This window comes from Pseudonaja textilis, chromosome 9 (genome assembly GCF_049901715.1).
Source record: "Pseudonaja textilis isolate UNSWEBS1 chromosome 9, rPseTex1.2, whole genome shotgun sequence".
Classification (NCBI taxonomy): Eukaryota; Metazoa; Chordata; class Lepidosauria; order Squamata; family Elapidae; genus Pseudonaja; species Pseudonaja textilis.
In genome coordinates, this window is record NC_141998.1 from 14,113,638 (window position 1) to 14,130,415 (window position 16,778).

The window sequence follows — 16,778 nt, forward strand, 5'->3', positions numbered from 1 at the left end:
AAGTAAGGTGGGGAAGTGGGAAGAATTGAAGCTATGCAACAAAAGTTGAACCTTTGAAGAAAAGTGGTTTTATTTTTAATATATCTGATCTTCAACCCAACAGCAGTACTGTATAGAGTCAGGTCACTTGGCATTCATTTGGTTTCAGATTGCACTGAGCTCTGGCCTAGCTTTCTGCTAGGAGAAGATAGCCTCCAGGATATTTATTTGGTTTTTAGAAGAAATTCCTCTGCTTATTCTGCACCCATTCTGTGTTTTGAATGAACAGGCCTGCGTTCTTTTGTCATCAGGTCAACAAAGGGACATCTAGACCAAGCCTGCATAGGGTGACTCTTTCCAGCTTTCTACAGACCTCTAATTCTCCATGGCAGCCTTTGTTAAATTCAGTTCTGCACCCTCATTGAAAACCTGATGCAGAAGGATTGTTAAACACTTAGCACATAGCCTACAGTGCAAAACTGCCACAAATTGTGTATGCTTGGAGGAAGTTTATTTCTGATTTTACTTTATTTTGTTTTTATTTCCCCTTGCGTGGAAAAAGGGTGATGTTTCTAGGCTGATGTTGACGGCACCCTGTTTTGACTGACCCTTCTAAGAACTATGGGGATGCTGTTGCCATGCACGATGTAGGAAAGGGGGTACGGTGCTTCAGACATCCAGTTAGTGCATATTCTCTTCATCTATCTGCTTGCAATAAAAGGGTGTTTTTTTTTCAAGCAATCTCATGTCAGCATTCAAAAGAACGTTTCTCTCATTTAGGTAATGTACATACCATCTCCCTCCCTCCCTCCTTCTCCCTCTCCCCCTCCCTCCCTTCTCTCTCTTTTCTTATCAAGCATTCTGTTGAACTTGGTGTTGTCTATTTTGATGATGCAGATAGGTACAATTCAATGTAATTTGTTTTGTGCTCCCCGATACTTTAATAATTTGAGACATTGAGTTAAAATCTGGGAAATTCTGCTTTGTTCCTAATCTGTAGGATCCACTCCTGCCTGGTTTGGCTGCATGAGACCCAATGTGTAAAGAACTAAAAATCTAAAGTTTTACAAGGCTTATGTCATTTATAAAGATGCAGTACTTCAGACAATTGCTACTTCTCTTCACCAGTTTTGATGACAGACTTCCATAATCCAATTAAATATTTCAACAGCTCTATTAGAGAACTGTTTTTAAGATACTGGTAATCTATTTTTTTACAGTTGTTGATAGAAATTGTGATTGTTTTAACCAAAACCTATCCATCAAAATGCAAAAAAAAAAAATAGCATACAGCAATTTATTGACCTAATAACAAAATGCAATTCTGGAAGTGAATAACATTCCCATTTTTACATCAAATTCTCTGGGTATTATATAATATGACATTAATATAATGTCATATTATATATAATAATAGGTACTTTACACAGTAATTAGTTTTACTGCCATCATCTCTCTAAACTTTGTCAAAAGTGCTGATAATACTGTTAAATTAACTTTAAACAGTTTCAACAACACTTCTAACTAAAGTGGCTTATAATATTGTGAATATTGAGATTTGACTTTCATAACACATAAGCCACAGATCATTTAACCACAGTTTACTGAGGGAATAAAACTGACAGGGCTTACCCAACTTACAAATCCGTAAGTCCTGGTTTTAAAAGTATATTTATAATTTCAGTTTCTACGGCCGCCCACTCACCAATGACTGAACAATTTAGGATTAAAAACAGCATTACATTAAAAGCATTGAAAATACATTTTGCTTTAATGCAACTTATGAACCAGGCTCCTGGTTCATCTCTCAGTTCAGAAGAAGTGTTAGAACAAGTGAGAAAATAAACGAACACATCTGTTTTGTGTCAAAAGAAATAGAGAGAGATGAGGCAGGAAAGGGATTCAAACACTTCAATCTTGACCTAACTTTCTAGAAGGCCTTGCTGTTAAGATTATCCCAACAAGCGTGCTTGTGCCCCAAATCTTACATGAATGAAAATCATGCCTTTAATACTAAGATTAATTTCACTGGACATTGGGAGAATGAGCTACTCTCTAAAATGGAATTCTATAAAAATAGCACTTTGAATTAAGATCTGGAGAGAAAGGGATCTGGTTTGGGTGACATCTTAAGGTACGGTTTAACCATATTTAATAAATAACCACTGGCAGGATTTATATTGTATGCTATCCTTAGACATGGTTTACAAAAAGTAATCCTGGGTTCTACCATCCTATGTGAATTGGACCCTGAATTTGTGGAAATGGTCCTTCCAAACACCAAAACTTAAGGCAAGGTGGAAGCATTCAGTTTGCTTTGGAAAGCAGGTGGGGTGGACAGGTAAGGGAGGTTATCATTTCCCTCACTGACTGAAAAGGGGAAAAAATTGTTCCCACAGGTTTTCTCACCCACCAAATAAAATGGGATGGATCATTTCTCACATTCAGCCTGTGCTTTGCCACCCTAGCTTACTTAAACCCAGCTGCACCGCTACTTCCCAGAGCCTTACATGATGATAATTCCTTTATGGTTGGAATAAAAATATCTGTTAGCAACATGCAGCCCCCACATACGCCCACGGTGCCCATGGCAACAGGCAGACATGGGCAGGCAAGGATGCTGGGGGACTTAAGTTTGCACAGGCTTGGAGGGTGCCATCATCTGCTCTGAAGAAATCTAAAACTCAGGAATCCATTCTCTGCTCCTGCTTTATGCCCTGCAGGGCAGGCTCAAAGAGAATTGACTCTACTTTCCCAAGGAGTGCTCTGATTGAGCAGTGGGATGGTCCAACTTGCAATTCCCTATCCCCCTGCCTTATATTGCATGTCATCTTTGAGCCTCAGCATAAGATGCTTAGCAAAGATGAGGACCCATGCTTCTGCCTGTTGTGCAATGCCTTTGTTGACTGGCCTCCTCATGAAAACTCTAGCAAGGTGGGATGGGCAGGAAAAGGACTGTCATTTCCTTAACTGACTGAGGCCAAGCTTCGACTCTCAGTGACCGTCTTAGAAAGTAAAACAAAGCAATACTGATCTGCTGGCTACTTTTCCATCCTGGCTCTTTGGCTTATTTGAAGGGCATATTGATTTTGTTGTATGAATGAATTGTCCAGAGCTGTTGGTTCTGTAAACACCTTTCAACTATTTGTTTGTGGTCTGGGTTGTACAGTACTAAAGGAACTTAAGAAGCTACTTTAGAAGGATCAAACTATTATTCCAGATCGGCTAATATTGACCATTTACCAACAGCAGTTGTCCAGCAGCTGTCAGTGGGGAATGCTTCCATCATCTGATGCCTGGTCTGTTCATCTGGAAATGAAGATTGCATTTGGCATCTTCCGGAGTATAATGCTAATGTTCCTTGATTGGATGAGTTCCCAATCTTGCTGCAGAAACCCCTGGGAACAAGATGGGGTCTTATTTATGGTTGTACCAATAATCTCTGCCACATGCTGATTTATTTTCTTGGTTTGTTTCAGAGCCTCTTATGCAAATCACTCTTAAGAAATGAACTCCTTCTCAAGGGCAGGGACATCTCAAAGAATCTGAACAATCTGCCCTTTGCTTGGTGGTATGGAGTAGATCACAGCTCTGGTACTAATTTCTAGGTCTGGTTACCCACATGCTGAACCATGATGTGGACTGTTCAGGTTTGTTTACATGCATTGGGTTACAAATTATCCCAAAGGTGCTTTTTCAAAAGGCAACTGGACTTTGTTTTTGCTTGAAGACATTTCGCTTCGCATCTAAGAAGCTTCTTTAGAACTGACCTAGATGATTGAGAATCTCCATAGACAATTAGCAAGTTATATGAACCAAGGTTTATAGGTTAGTAGGGGAACCTGTAACTCATATCATGATTGGCTGGCTGTTCGGTTCACTGGATTTGAAGGTAAAACACATGCAAATGTACAGGTGAAACTCAAAAATTAGAATATCATGCAAAAGTTCGTTTATCTCAGTAATGCAATTTAAAAGGTGAAACTACTATATGAGATAGACAAATTACATGCAGAGCAAGATAGTTCAAGCCGTGATTTGTCATAATTGTGATGATTATGGCTTACAGCTCATGAAAACCCCAAATCCACAATCTCAGAAAATTAGAATATTACATGCAATCAATAAAACAAGAATTGTACATAGAACAATATCGGACCTCTGAAAAGTACAAGCATGCATATGTACTCAGTACTTGGTTTGGGCCCTTTTTGCAGCAATTTCTGCCGCAATGCGGCGTGGCATGGAAACTATCAGCTTGTGGCACTGCTGAGGTGTTATGGAAGACCAGGATGCTTCAATAGCGGCCTTCAGCTCTTCTGCATTGTTTGGTCTCATGTCTCTCATCTTTTTTCTTGGCAATGCCCCATAGATTCTCTATGGGGTACAGGTCATGCGAATTTGCTGGCCAATCAAGCACAGTAATCCCATGGTCATTGAACCAGGTTTTGGTGCTTTTGGCAATGTGGGCAGGTGCCAAGTCCTGCTGGAAAATGAAGTCAGCATCCCCATTAAGCTCATCTGTGGAAGGAAGCATGAAGTGCTCCAAAAACTCCTGGTAGACAGCTACGTTGACCCTGGACTTAATGAAGCACAGTGGACCAACACCAGCAAATGACATGGCTCCCCAAATCAACACAGACTGTGGAAACTTCACACTGGACTTCAAGCATCTTGCAGCGTGTACCTCTCCATTCTTCCTCCAGACTCTGGGTCCTTGGTTTCCAAATGAGATGCAAAAGTTGCTCTCATCAGAAAAGAGGACTTTGGACCACTGAGCAACAGACCAGTTCTGTTTTTCTTTGGCCCAGGTAAGACGCTTCTGAAGTTGTTTGTTGTTCAGGAGCGGCTTGACAAGAGGAATACAACATTTGAAGCCCATGTCCAGGGTCTGTGTGGTAGCTCTTGATGCACTGACTCCAGCCTCAGTCCACTCCTTGTGAAAGTCCCCAACACTTTTGAATGGCCTTTTCCTGACAATCCACTCCAGGCTGCGGTCATCCCTACTGCTTGTGCACCTTTTTCTTCCACACTTTTCCCTTCCACATAACTTTCTATTAATGTGCTCTGATACAGCACTTTGGAAACATCCAACTTCTTTTGCAATTACCTTTTGAGGCTTTCCCTTCTTATGGAGGGTGTCAATGATGGTTTTCTGCACAATTGTCAGGTCAGCAGTCTTTCCCATGATTGTGATTCCTGCTGAACCAGACTGAGAGACCATTTAAAGGCTCAGGAACCCTTTGCAGGAGTTACGGCTTCATTAGCTGATTAGAGTGGGACACTTTGAGCCTTGAATATTGAACCTTTTTACAATATTCTAATTTTCTGAGATTGTGGATTTGGGGTTTTCATGAGCTGTAAGCCATAATCATCTCAATTATGACAAATCATGGCTTGAATTATCTTGCTTTGCATGTAATGAGTCTATCTTATATATTAGGTTCACCTTTTAAGTTGCATTACTGAAATAAAGGAACTTTTGCACGATATTCTAATTTTTCGAGTTTCACCTGTAAGCAATGGGCAATTAAGTAGGGTTCTTGACTGTGTAAAGGTGGCTTCTTTCTGGCTTAACTTGTGCAAGTTCACCCTCGCTTACAAAGTGTGGAATGAATGAGCTTGTATCACTTATCTTCCCTTGAACATCAGAGTCCTCATTTTGCTCATATTATAGTACATGTTGGTTCTTTTGGTCCCATGAATTGTAGTCATTGAACAAGCCACAAAATACTAACATGGAATTCTGCTTCAGGTTTGAGTCAGTCAGAAGCACTATCATCCAGTGTCTATCATTGTGAGTGTAAGGAATTTTGCTTGATTGCTGAACCCACTCAGAATGTTTTCACACAGTGGCTGCTTTCAAGAGATGATGAAAATGATCCCTGCCAGCTGAAGGGCACCCATTAAGTTGGCACCTACAACCACCTGATTGAATCCCTATCAGTGGTGAATGCCATCTTAATATGTGTATTCAGTCTTTTTGTTGGGGGTGAGTGCCTTCAATCATCTAATTGTACCTGCTGCCTCGATTTGTTTGACCAGCCCTGGGGATTTGTCTGCCTGCAGTCCCTTCTCTAGACAAGGGCAGAAAGCATGTTCCATTTCTATTTATGTGTTTTTAATTTTTTTATAGGCAGGTGGGAACATTTCCAAGTGTTGGGATGCAGAAAATAGTCTCATTTTCTAAGAGACCTGTCGGGTCTCCATGGGCCTGACAAATTGTTGGGAGTAAAAGTGTTGCTGAAGGCATCTGCTTTGCTTTGAAGCACGTCAGCTCCCATTAAATTTTCATGAAAATAATATTTTTGTCAAAAGAAGAAAACTTCATGGCAACCCTTTCCTTCCTGATCCATATCCTGCCTATCTCCAAAATGTCTCCTGTTGCCACGAAGTTTTATGATTCCTTCTTGAAGCTTAAGCTTCCTTCCACTCTCTGTTTTTCTAAAATATTTTTGTATTTTGTAAACCTTGAGGTTTGCCTAGCTACAGATCATTTTCTTCATTCTGAAGGTGCTTTGACATAATAAGAGTCAATCCTCAAAGAGTGTTTGAGGCTAAAATAGAATTGGCTAGCTTGTGATGGTATGCTGTGGAAACCCACCCAGTATGGTTAATGCATGATTGTCACTATGGGCATTAAGCAAATCTGTCTTTTCCCATTGAGTGCTTGTCAGAAGCTTCCTTGAGTCACCATGTGCGTGTAGGCAGCAATATAAATTTTCTAAATAAATAAATAAGGTCACAAACGGGGATCACATGACCCAGGACCCTGCAAATGCATGCTGGTTGCTCAATACCTGCACTCTGATGTGATGACTGCAGGGATGCTGTGAGGATTGAAAGCATAAGGACTGATCATAAATCACATTTTTCAGTGCGGATGTAACTCCCAACTAAATGAATGGTTTAACAAAATAATGGTTTAACTAAATAATGCAAAGGGTAAGCTGAGACTATGTCCCAGGCAGCATTGCAGATCTGGGGCACCTCATCTGAAAATCCAACGTCCTTCAAATCAAGCTAATGCTATTTTGTGGTGGGTCTCAATAGGTAATGAACTAAAGGATCATAGTGAGGATGGTCAAAGTTATATCCCTAATAAGTGGCACAGTGAGAATCCTGCCATGGTTCTTCAACATCACTGTAGAGGAACTTCTCCACAAATGAGTTTTCCCACAGGCTGTATTTGCACCTTACACTAAGCCACCCCTACTTGAATCTAGGTGTGACCCAACCCATCTGGTTAATCAATGGTTCCCTTTTCATATGTAAGGCCAGAAAAAACGGTTTGGTTAAATAAAGAAGACAAGAATCAATGGATGGAAATGACTCAATGAGAGAAACAACCTGGAATTAAGGAGAAACTTCCTAAGAGTTTGCCTTCAGACATTGTGGATGCCCCATCACTGGAAGTTTTTAAGAAGGGACTGGACAGCCACTTGTCTGAAATGGTATAGGGTTTCCTGCTTGAGCAGGGACTGGACTAGAAGACCTCCAAGGTCCCTTCCAATTGTTTCTTTATTCTATTCTAAAGCTCTTTTATCTATCATGCAAACTAAATAAGTGAAATGAATCACGGAGGACCACATTGGCAAAGCAACTTTGCCTTGATTTTCTTGCAACTAAGCCTCAAAGTCTGGCTTAAGTTTGCATCTCTAACTTCCTTCTGAGTTGCCGACCAAGCACCTGAAGCCTCCCTAGCTGCAAAATGCTGGAGTCAGCATACCGAAGCAGCTGTCAAAGCAGGCTAGAAGATGGCAGGGTTGGATTTGAGGGCTACCTGCACTGGCAGTAAGGGAGCAGTTACTGGACCCGGGTGTCCATGTCGATGAGGGAAACGGCTCTGGACAGAAGAAGCAGGAAAATAGTCCCTTGGCAGGGAACATTTCTAGATGGCAGAGTCATTTTCTCCAAGGCCACCCTGGTTAGGAATTCTTGGAGCTGCACGTGAGAGAAAGTTGGAGGGCGGACTCGAGTTCACCTGGGGGATGTTGAAGTCACTTGGAACATACTGTACAGAGTTTGGGGCTCCATCACACGTCTGAATAAGGCTCCCGCCATTCCCTCCTCCGGGAAGCAGAACGCACGGTGCAAATTCGGCAAACGCGGAGGGGAAAAGACCGGGTCCATCACTCAGCCCAGCCCAGAGGAGGGGGGCTTACTGGAGCTGGACGCAGCTAAGAGCGCAGGTGAGACTCAGAGGCCGCACCGGCGGTAGCCGTTCCCGGCAGTGGATTGGGCGAAGCGACACCCTCCGCCCTGTCGAAGTTGAGGCGCGCCCACCCGCAAGAGAGGCAAACCGGGGGTTCACTGGAGGACGGTCGCCCCTCCCTCCACCCCCGGAGCCGGCGGCGCGCCCCCTCCCGGGCAGCTCTCGCGGGCTCTGCCCAGTGCCGGGATCGCTGCTCGCTCACTCGCTCTGCAGGGGCCGCGCTCCGCCGCCCGCAGCCAGGAGCGGCTCTTCCGCGGACCCCGTTGCTCGGCGCTTGCCTCGCCCCTTCCTCCTCCTCCCCGCCCCTCCTCCCCCCGCTGCCAGCCGGAGCGGAGCCCGGGCGGCTCATTGCGGAGTGAAGCTGCAGCCGCGATGGCCACTACCGTGACCTGCACCCGCTTCACCGACGAGTATCAGCTTTACGAGGAAATTGGCAAGTAAGGAGCCGAGGCCGCGGGGTCCGCCCGGGGAACTCGGGGCTCCCCTTTCCGAGCTCGACGCAAAGCCTCCCCGAGACCGGGCAGGCGGAGGATGGGAGTGGTGGAAGGAGAGGCGAGCAGCCGAGACGCTGCAGCCGAGGAGGGGCGCCTGCAGCTCCCCTCCAGCCTGCCCGCAGAGCGACCGTCCGGGCCCCGCGCGGCTCGACCGAAGACGCGGGGGGGATCCTACCCGGCGCTGCGCAGCCATGACGCACGTTGCAGAGCTGCGGCCGGCGGATCCGCGAGGAGGCGAGAGGGGGAGCCGCGCAGCCCCCCGCCGCTCCCTTCGCCAGAGCCGCGCGCCTCCTGCGGCTTCTCCTGCGCCCTCCGTCGGAGCTGGCGCCGGGGAGAGCGCCGGAGCCGCAGCTCCCTTGCTGCAGTGGCGGCCGCCTTGCCCCCGACTGGCTCCCAGGCGGGCAGAGCGAGCACGTGGCGCCGCCGGGACTGGAGGGGGCTGCCCGACCCGCGAGGGGGGCTGCGAGGCTCTGCGCTCCGGCCCATCGGCCAAGCGTTGCCGAGGGCGGCGGTTGTTGCTGCCGCTGCTTGTTGCGCGCCGGAGCGGGGAGGGAGGGAGACCGTGCAAGCCCTGCTGCTACCGCTTGCTGGGCTCCCTGGGCGAAGCGGGGCTGGTTGCCACTGCCTGGCAAGCGGGGGGAAGAGGGGAGTTTCTGGGCTGCCCTGGGGGGCGAGGAGGTAAAGCGCCTGGGAGGGAGGGGGTGAGGAGGAGGAGGAAGGGGTTAATCGCTTGCCTTCCGATCCAGCCTGGCCGGGGAGGGGCTGGGCTCGGGGAGAGCCCGAGAGCCGGGCGTATTGCGTAACGGTGGGGAGGGGTCGGGGAGTCCGCCGCTCGCCATTGGTGTGGCCGCCCTTGCTGCCTTCCAGAGGGACCGGGGAAACCGCCCGCCGGCCGAGCTCCCCTCCTGGGATTACGGAGAGATTCTGCGGGCTTTCTCCGCAACGGTTGGGGTGGGGGCTTGCCCATTTAGACCCCCCCCCTCCCCAACTTCAATATCTGCAGTTTGGCTGTGGCTTCTCATTAAAGGCGGGCGCTCTGCACCTGCTCAGAGGCACTTCGGCCCGGGCCGGGGTAGAGCCGCGTGGCTCCGGAAAGCCGAAACGACCCCAGCCAGGATACTGTCCCGATCTCTGTCTTGCTCGCTTGGAGTCCAGCCAAACCAGGGTCGGGGGGTTCCGGTGTTCATAGCCTAGGCGCTGGGAGCGGTTTCCCCCAGCACGTGGCCGAGGACAGTCCGACCCCTTTAATTGGGGCAGCCGGGTCCCAAAGCAGCGGCTCTCCTTCCTGCTTCCCACACTTGCTCCTGCTTGCGGTTCCTCCGCAGCTGGCGATCACAGCCACCCTTGTACGTTGAGCGGGGAGAGAGTGACGGCGAACCATCCCTTTCGCCTTTCTGCCTGTCGTCTCCTCTCTCCTCTGTATCAAGGGCAGCCCGGGGTGGAAGTCCAGTTTGTGGATCTCTTTCCAAGTCAGCTTCGCATGGTCCCAGATATGTGGAAGAGAAGAATTCCCTCCCTGTTCCTTTGTACTACTACAGTTTGAAATTCCGAGAGCCATAAGCAAGACCTTACTAGAGCCTTGGGGGAAAAGATCTGCACCACCTCCTATCCAGCCTATTGGATAGACTGAGGCTTTGAAGCTAGGAGGGCACCGCTGCTTTCAGTTTTCCTCTTCCACATCAGCCACCTCTTTAGACCTCACCCCCAGCCATTCTTTTCCCATTCTTTTAGTTGCTGGCGCCACTTCTCCTCCCCCCAGAAATGTGAATTCTCCTGGGGTGGCAGAGTCAGGTTTGTGGCTACCTAAGGGCATAAAGCAAATTTCAAGGATTCCAGGGGTGGTTTAGGATGGCTGACCTCTTCGCTGTGCTGAAAGAGTGTGTGTGTTAGTGTGCCTGTGTAAATGTACATTATATAATATACTGTGACAGTCTTAAAAAACAGCTACTGATATAAAAGCCATGGAAACAGACTAAGCAGTGCTTTTTTGCTGTCAATAATGGCATGGGAAAAGCAGAACAGCTGGTGTCTCAACTTGATACATTGTTAAATGTTTATTTAGTTTTTCAAGGGACCCCAGAAGCTTTGAAGTTCCCTCCCAACTTGTTTGTTTGGCTTCCCCACTAAGATCTTTAAAGGGGGAGAAATAAAAAAAAAGATTTAGCACGCGTAAAATGCTTCTCTCTCCCATCCATTTCATCTCTTCCCCATTTTGATTATGATAGAACTCAGACGACTTGTGTCAGGGTGGAAGGCCAGAAGAAACGTTTGTTGGCTTAGGTGGTGTTGCAAATCATGGGTTGTGGTCATAAATAACAAGTTTTTAAAAGCTGACAGGCTGTTTTTCCAAGATCAGCCTCTGTCCGGCACACATGCTTTTCAGCAAAATGAAAGAGGAAGAATTACAACTCTGGATGCAACCCAAAGCTGTCTTTTCATATCTCCTTTATAATGCAGCATCTCTTCTCTTTTTCCTTCTGATGCTTATCTGCAGCCGTCATTTTTTTTCCCTGATCTAAAAGATTCCTAGAATCAAATCGAAGCAGAAGATAGGACATGGGTAAAAAAAAATCCCTTGAGATAAGATGCACCTCCCCAAATAAGATCTTTGCCCACTGGGATTCCCCCCCCCCCCCCGAATTAATTTGTGGCTTTGTACAATAGAAAACCCCATAGAACTACTGTTACATATGTCTATACCTGTGTTATTAAGAGGTGTAATGTTCTTCCTTTATACTGGTGGGTACTATACTGTTACGTACATTTTAAGATCTAGTTCTTTCAGTATTCTGTGTCAAGCTTCCTACACTGGCAGTATGGGTGTTACATTTATATCATGGTTAAACTCTCTTTTTTGAGTGGGAATTGCACTTGTGTGTGAGGTGCTTGATGGGGAAGAGGTATGATGTGGCAGGTAAAGCTAAACTAAATCCCAGGGTGAATTCCACCAACAGCAAATAGGAATTCATTGGGTGATTTTGAACCACTCTCTCAGCCTAACCTCTTTTTCAGGGTCATTTTGAGGATAAAAGAGAGATCCTCTTATAAGCTGATATAAGCTTCTGGGGGAAAAGGGTGGGCTATAGATCTTCCCAAATAGTTCCAAAAGAATGGTGGGGGGGATTGGATGGAACCAGTGGAAAAACAACATGTGATTAAGTTAACATTAATTGAAGTGACAATTAACAAGATTGCTCCCCATAGGCTGAATTATTTTCTCTTTCCCCCTTTCAAAATGATAGTTCAGTGTGTTAACTCTTGAAGAGACCTCTGCACTATGTGCAGCCCTGAGTTGACATAAGGCTAACTTTGGAGCTACCATTTCCTTGATTGGTTTCATTGCAGCGCTTATCTTCTGCTGGTCAGGATGAGAATGCTTCCCCAGCTTCTAATAGCCAGCCAGAACTATCCAGATTAGTAAGTTGCAGTTATAGTCAGAGCAAACTCAAAGAAGAGATGTGAAACATCTTGGATCACTGGGTCCACCTTTTCCATCCTGTACCTTCTAAAGATCTTGGACTTTACCTTGTCTGTCATTGTCCTCAAAGTGCTTTTTCAAAAGGCAACTGGACTTTGTTCTTTCCATGAAGACATTTCACTTCTCATCTGTGAACTGAAGAAACTTCTAGGGTGAGAAGTGAAACATCTTCAAGGAAAAAACAAGCAAGTGCAGCTGCCTTTTGAAAAAGCATCCTTGGGATGCTTGGGATGACCTGCATGACTGAGAATCTCCATAGACACTTGCCTGTCATTCTTAGCCAGATTGGCTGAAGGAATGATGGGCTTTGGAGTCCAATTCTTCTGAAAAATCCCATGCCAAGAAGATTGGCTCAAAAGATACATTGATGTAGTGGTAGACTAGAGCCCCCTTTATGAAATATGTAGCACAATATCCTCTTGTTAGAACATGGCAGCTTTTCTCCTTTGTCTTAAAATCAACCTTATTCTCGTTGATAATTTTGCTATAACTGTCTTGATTTCTAAGCTAGGACTTTTTTGGCGGTGGCGGGGGTGTGTGTGATGTAGTCTGCAATTCTGGTCAGTCAGCTATTACCAAATGCAACAACTCAGGTGGATTTCTCCAGAAGCCTTTCACTTCCAAAGATGATCCTTTTTTTTAATCCAGCAGAAAATAGAGTTTGTTTGTAGCTTCTCAACAGTGGATGGTGATGCCTTTATGTAATGTTAGGACTTGGATTTAATGGGTTTATGAGATTCTCGTATGCATCAGAGGAAGAGACGCTGTTGATACTGTTATGTTGAAGTGATAAAATGAGATATCTAGCAATCATCTTATCCATCCATCCTCTGACTGTTGCTGCTGAATGGAATTGTCATGTCTTCTCTAAATCAGGGGTCCCCAACCCCTGGTCCGTGGACCAGCACTGGGCCATCCAAACAAGCGAAGCCCCATCTGTGGGATGCAGGCAGCATGCAAACCCATGCCCCCTCTGGTCCGTGGAAAAACCTCTCTCCATGGAACCGGTCCCTGGTGCCCAAAGTTTGGGGGCAAGCTGATCTATTTGGCTGTTAGTTCCTGAGCCCAGCTGGGATTTGAAATTTGACAGCAGGGGCTGTTCTTGAGACATTTTGTTCCTGGAGGTGAAGAAGTTGTTCTTGCTGTCACAATTGCTGGGGCTGATCCTACCATAAGAAAGAGTGAGGTAGTGGGTCCAGGAAGCAGTGGTGGATTACAGGAAGCTGGTAATATGTTCTCTGTGTTACACTGTAGTACAGATTGTTCTCAAACTAGAACCATTCATTTAGCGAACGTTCAAAGTTACAGTGGTGCTGAAAAAAGAGACTTATGACTGTTCCTCTCACTTAGGACAGTCGCAGCATCTCCATGGCCTTCTGATCAAAATTTGGGCACCTGACCACAAATATGTATTTATGAGGAAATTGTAGCATCCTGGGCTCATGTAATCACTATTTGTGATCTTCCCAGCCAGCTTCCAACAAAGAAAGTCAATGGAGGTAGTCAGAATAGCTTAAGGACTGCAGTGATTCAATTAACAACTTCAGTGATTCACTTAAGCATCATGCCCAAAACATCAGGTCTTAACCGACACTTGCTCAGCAACAGAAATTCTGGTCCCAATTGTGATGGCAAGTCAAGGACTACCTCCTCTAGTGTTACCTCTGAGCTAAGTTGCTTCCCGACAGTGCAGCGAAAGACATGGTTCCTTAGATAGCGATGCCCTTTCTCTTCCAGCGGTTCCATATGGAAGGCCATCTAAATAAGCAAAAAGCTCTGCAAGCTTCTGTTCCCAATTATTGTGCTAGAGTCAATATTTGGACCATGGTGCAACCTAAGTTAAACCATTTGGCTGTCTGCTGAATTTAGCAGAACTAACGTATAAACTTCCATAACTCAATGATTATTGATAAAAGTTCTTCACAGTCTTCTAAACTTTAGCTGGATTTTCTGTTGTCCCCTCCTGTGCCAGCTCTGTTCCCCATCAAATCTAAGCAGAGTTGGTAGTTATGTAAGAAAGCCTCAGGAACCCCAGGGCTAAAATTGGTAAATTAGACCCAATGTTTCTCAATCTCAGCAACTTTTAAAAAGTGCGACCTTCAACTCCCAGAATTCTGGGAGTTGAAGTCTGCACATCTTAAAAGTTGTTGACATTGAGAAACAGTGAATTAGTCCAAAAGTTAGAAGAAGGCTGTGGCAAAGCATTTCTATATGACTGTTAAAATCTATGTGGATATATCCATGAAGTCACCAGGAGTTGAATTTTATTTGAGAGAGTCTTTACAGTCTTTCTTGGTATCCACAGAGAAGAAAGCAAGAAGTAGAATTTAGAATCTTGGTTGCTATGAATTTACTAGATGAAGAAGGGTAGCTCAGAGAAATTGCTTTTATTGTTTTATATGGTTTATATCATAGAGTTTATTAGCATTCCATACTATAACTGAAGAATATCTTTTTTGGAAATGATAGGTTCCCTTTCCCTTATGCTATCATTTTTAAAGGCAAGGCTTACAAGGGAACATAATTGAATGCACCTCAAGATCAGTTTGTTTAGAAAAGTGTATATTGCATATAATATATTGTAAAGATACTTCTGCTGGACGTTGCCTTTTTACTTTGCTCCAGATAAGGGTGGTAAGATAATGCATTCATTGCATCCTTGAAGAATGTAGTTTGAAGATGGTTGGCTTATTTATCTCTGTCTATGCCATCATTATGCAAGCTAAAATCAGCTTATTTTCAAATATATGGAGAACATCTCCAAACACCCCTCCCCCCCCGTATAAACAAAATAGAATGCATTAGATTTGTCTCTCTTAAGAGACAAGGAATATATTAAAATACAGGCTGTCTGTAGTGTGAAGAATGAGATAGGCCCACAGCTGGTAAGAGAACTAAGTAAGATCTACAAGCCGTAAATGACGGTCTCCTAAAAGAAACAAAAATAATCAAAGAATAATTAATGACATACTTCTATGTAACCTGATTTCTATTTCAGTTTTTTTATATTCCTCATGAATAATAATTTTTATTTTGTTTGCTGTTTAACTGAGTTGGGCCAAGCTCAACATTCCTTGAGAAGTCTTTCCCAAGTTTGGAAGACAGAGTTGAAAAGGCTTGTTTTATAAAGCCACTCACCTCATTCTCAGGTAGTTTGAAGAATCAAAGTTGGAGACCAAAAGAGTTACGGAAGTTGGAGCAGATTCACATGGCTGGAGTCAGTTTTTTAGAAGTTTTAATCCAGGATTAGCAAGAGCTCAGAGGGACAGGCTTTGTGTACTAGAACATCAATTAAGACTCTGGCAAATTTGTTTTGGGTGTTTGCAATTTCTAGACTGTGTTGGGAGCTATTCATACAATAGAGTTTACTTTAATGGTATATGTAAGTTAGGGCAGTGAAGACCAATAGCGTCATATCGGAGGGAGGTGATAAAACAGGACATGACAATAGTAGTTGCTTTTGTTACTTTTCATTGACATAGGATGTAAATAATGTTAAATGCACAAGGAGGATGCAGTTTTTGTTGATTGTGCGCAACTGGTTGACAGCAACAGTCCTCAACTTACAACAGTTTGTTTAGTGACTGTTTCAAAGACTCAACAACATTGAAAAAAGGAATTTATATCTGTTTTCATACTTACAACCATTGCAGCATCCCCATGGTCACATGAACAAAAGTCAGATGCTTGGCAACTGGTTCATACTTATGATGGTTGCAGTGTCCCGGTGATCCTCTTTTGTGACCTGACAAGTCAATGGGGAATCCAAATTCATTTAACAGCCATGTTACTAATTTAACAATTGCAGTTATTCACTTAATAACTGTGACAAGAAAAATTGGTAAATGGGGCAAAATTCACATTACAAATGTCTTGCTTAGTTAAGGAAATTTTGGGCTCAATTGTGGTCGTAAGTCAAGGACTACCTGTATTCAGTTGCAGTGTATTTCTGTTGTCTTGGGATTATTATTGGACTTGGTGCTTTCCATGATTGGGTGATGCAGGATAGTAACTTCAGAAATCTCAGGGTGATCCCAGGAATTTCCCCATTCATTCAGTCCCAGTGGGATATGAAAATAGTCTTCTGTGTGAGTTGGATGCCTATCAGGAACTCTTAAGCATTGTGACAAAAAAAAGGACAGTTGACAGTTTGGTTGTAATCATGTTTGTTGCCCAAGCCACAGTGACTTTACACACAACACAAAATTTTAAACTACCATTTGTGCATCTCAGTGTCTGGGTTCACAAATCTAAACCACATTATGGCTCAGCCCCAAGTATTCATTTTTACTTCAATATATAGTTTTGGTGGATCTGCCAGTTGTTAGGCTTAGCTGCTGTTGCCATTGAAACATAGGAAGTGTGTTCACATAACATATGTATCCATGCTTAACCTAAGCAGAGTACTCATTTAACTCAACTTCAGAGTTCTAATTGCACTCTGAACCATAAATTAATAAACAACATGTTCCATTGAAACATGGTTGGCAGTTTGTGGTTGAACATTTCTTAGTCCATCATGTGTCTTGCTGTGAAGTACCATGTGTACTGGGGGCTGCCTTTTACGTGTAAAAGCGACATTATGTTACAGTATATTAAGAGAGCTCTTGCT

The 16,778-nt window shown here is 44.4% G+C and overlaps 1 protein-coding gene across 30 annotated transcripts in view; it reads left to right on the plus strand.

Moving 5' to 3' along the window:
- The first annotated feature begins 8,411 nt into the window (after positions 1-8,411).
- CAMK2B (calcium/calmodulin dependent protein kinase II beta) overlaps positions 8,412-16,778 on the plus strand; it is a 207,098-nt gene continuing 198,731 nt past the window's right edge. For 28 of the 30 annotated variants that reach the window (XM_087938942.1, XM_087938945.1, XM_087938947.1 and 25 more), the window contains exon 1: positions 8,413-8,631. In XM_087938942.1, the coding sequence (XP_087795068.1) occupies positions 8,567-8,631 (65 nt within the window). In that variant the 5' untranslated portion in view covers positions 8,413-8,566. Of the gene's footprint in view, positions 8,632-16,778 lie in introns of all 30 variants that reach the window. The other 2 variants (XM_087938962.1, XM_087938960.1) reach the window with 2 other exon arrangements.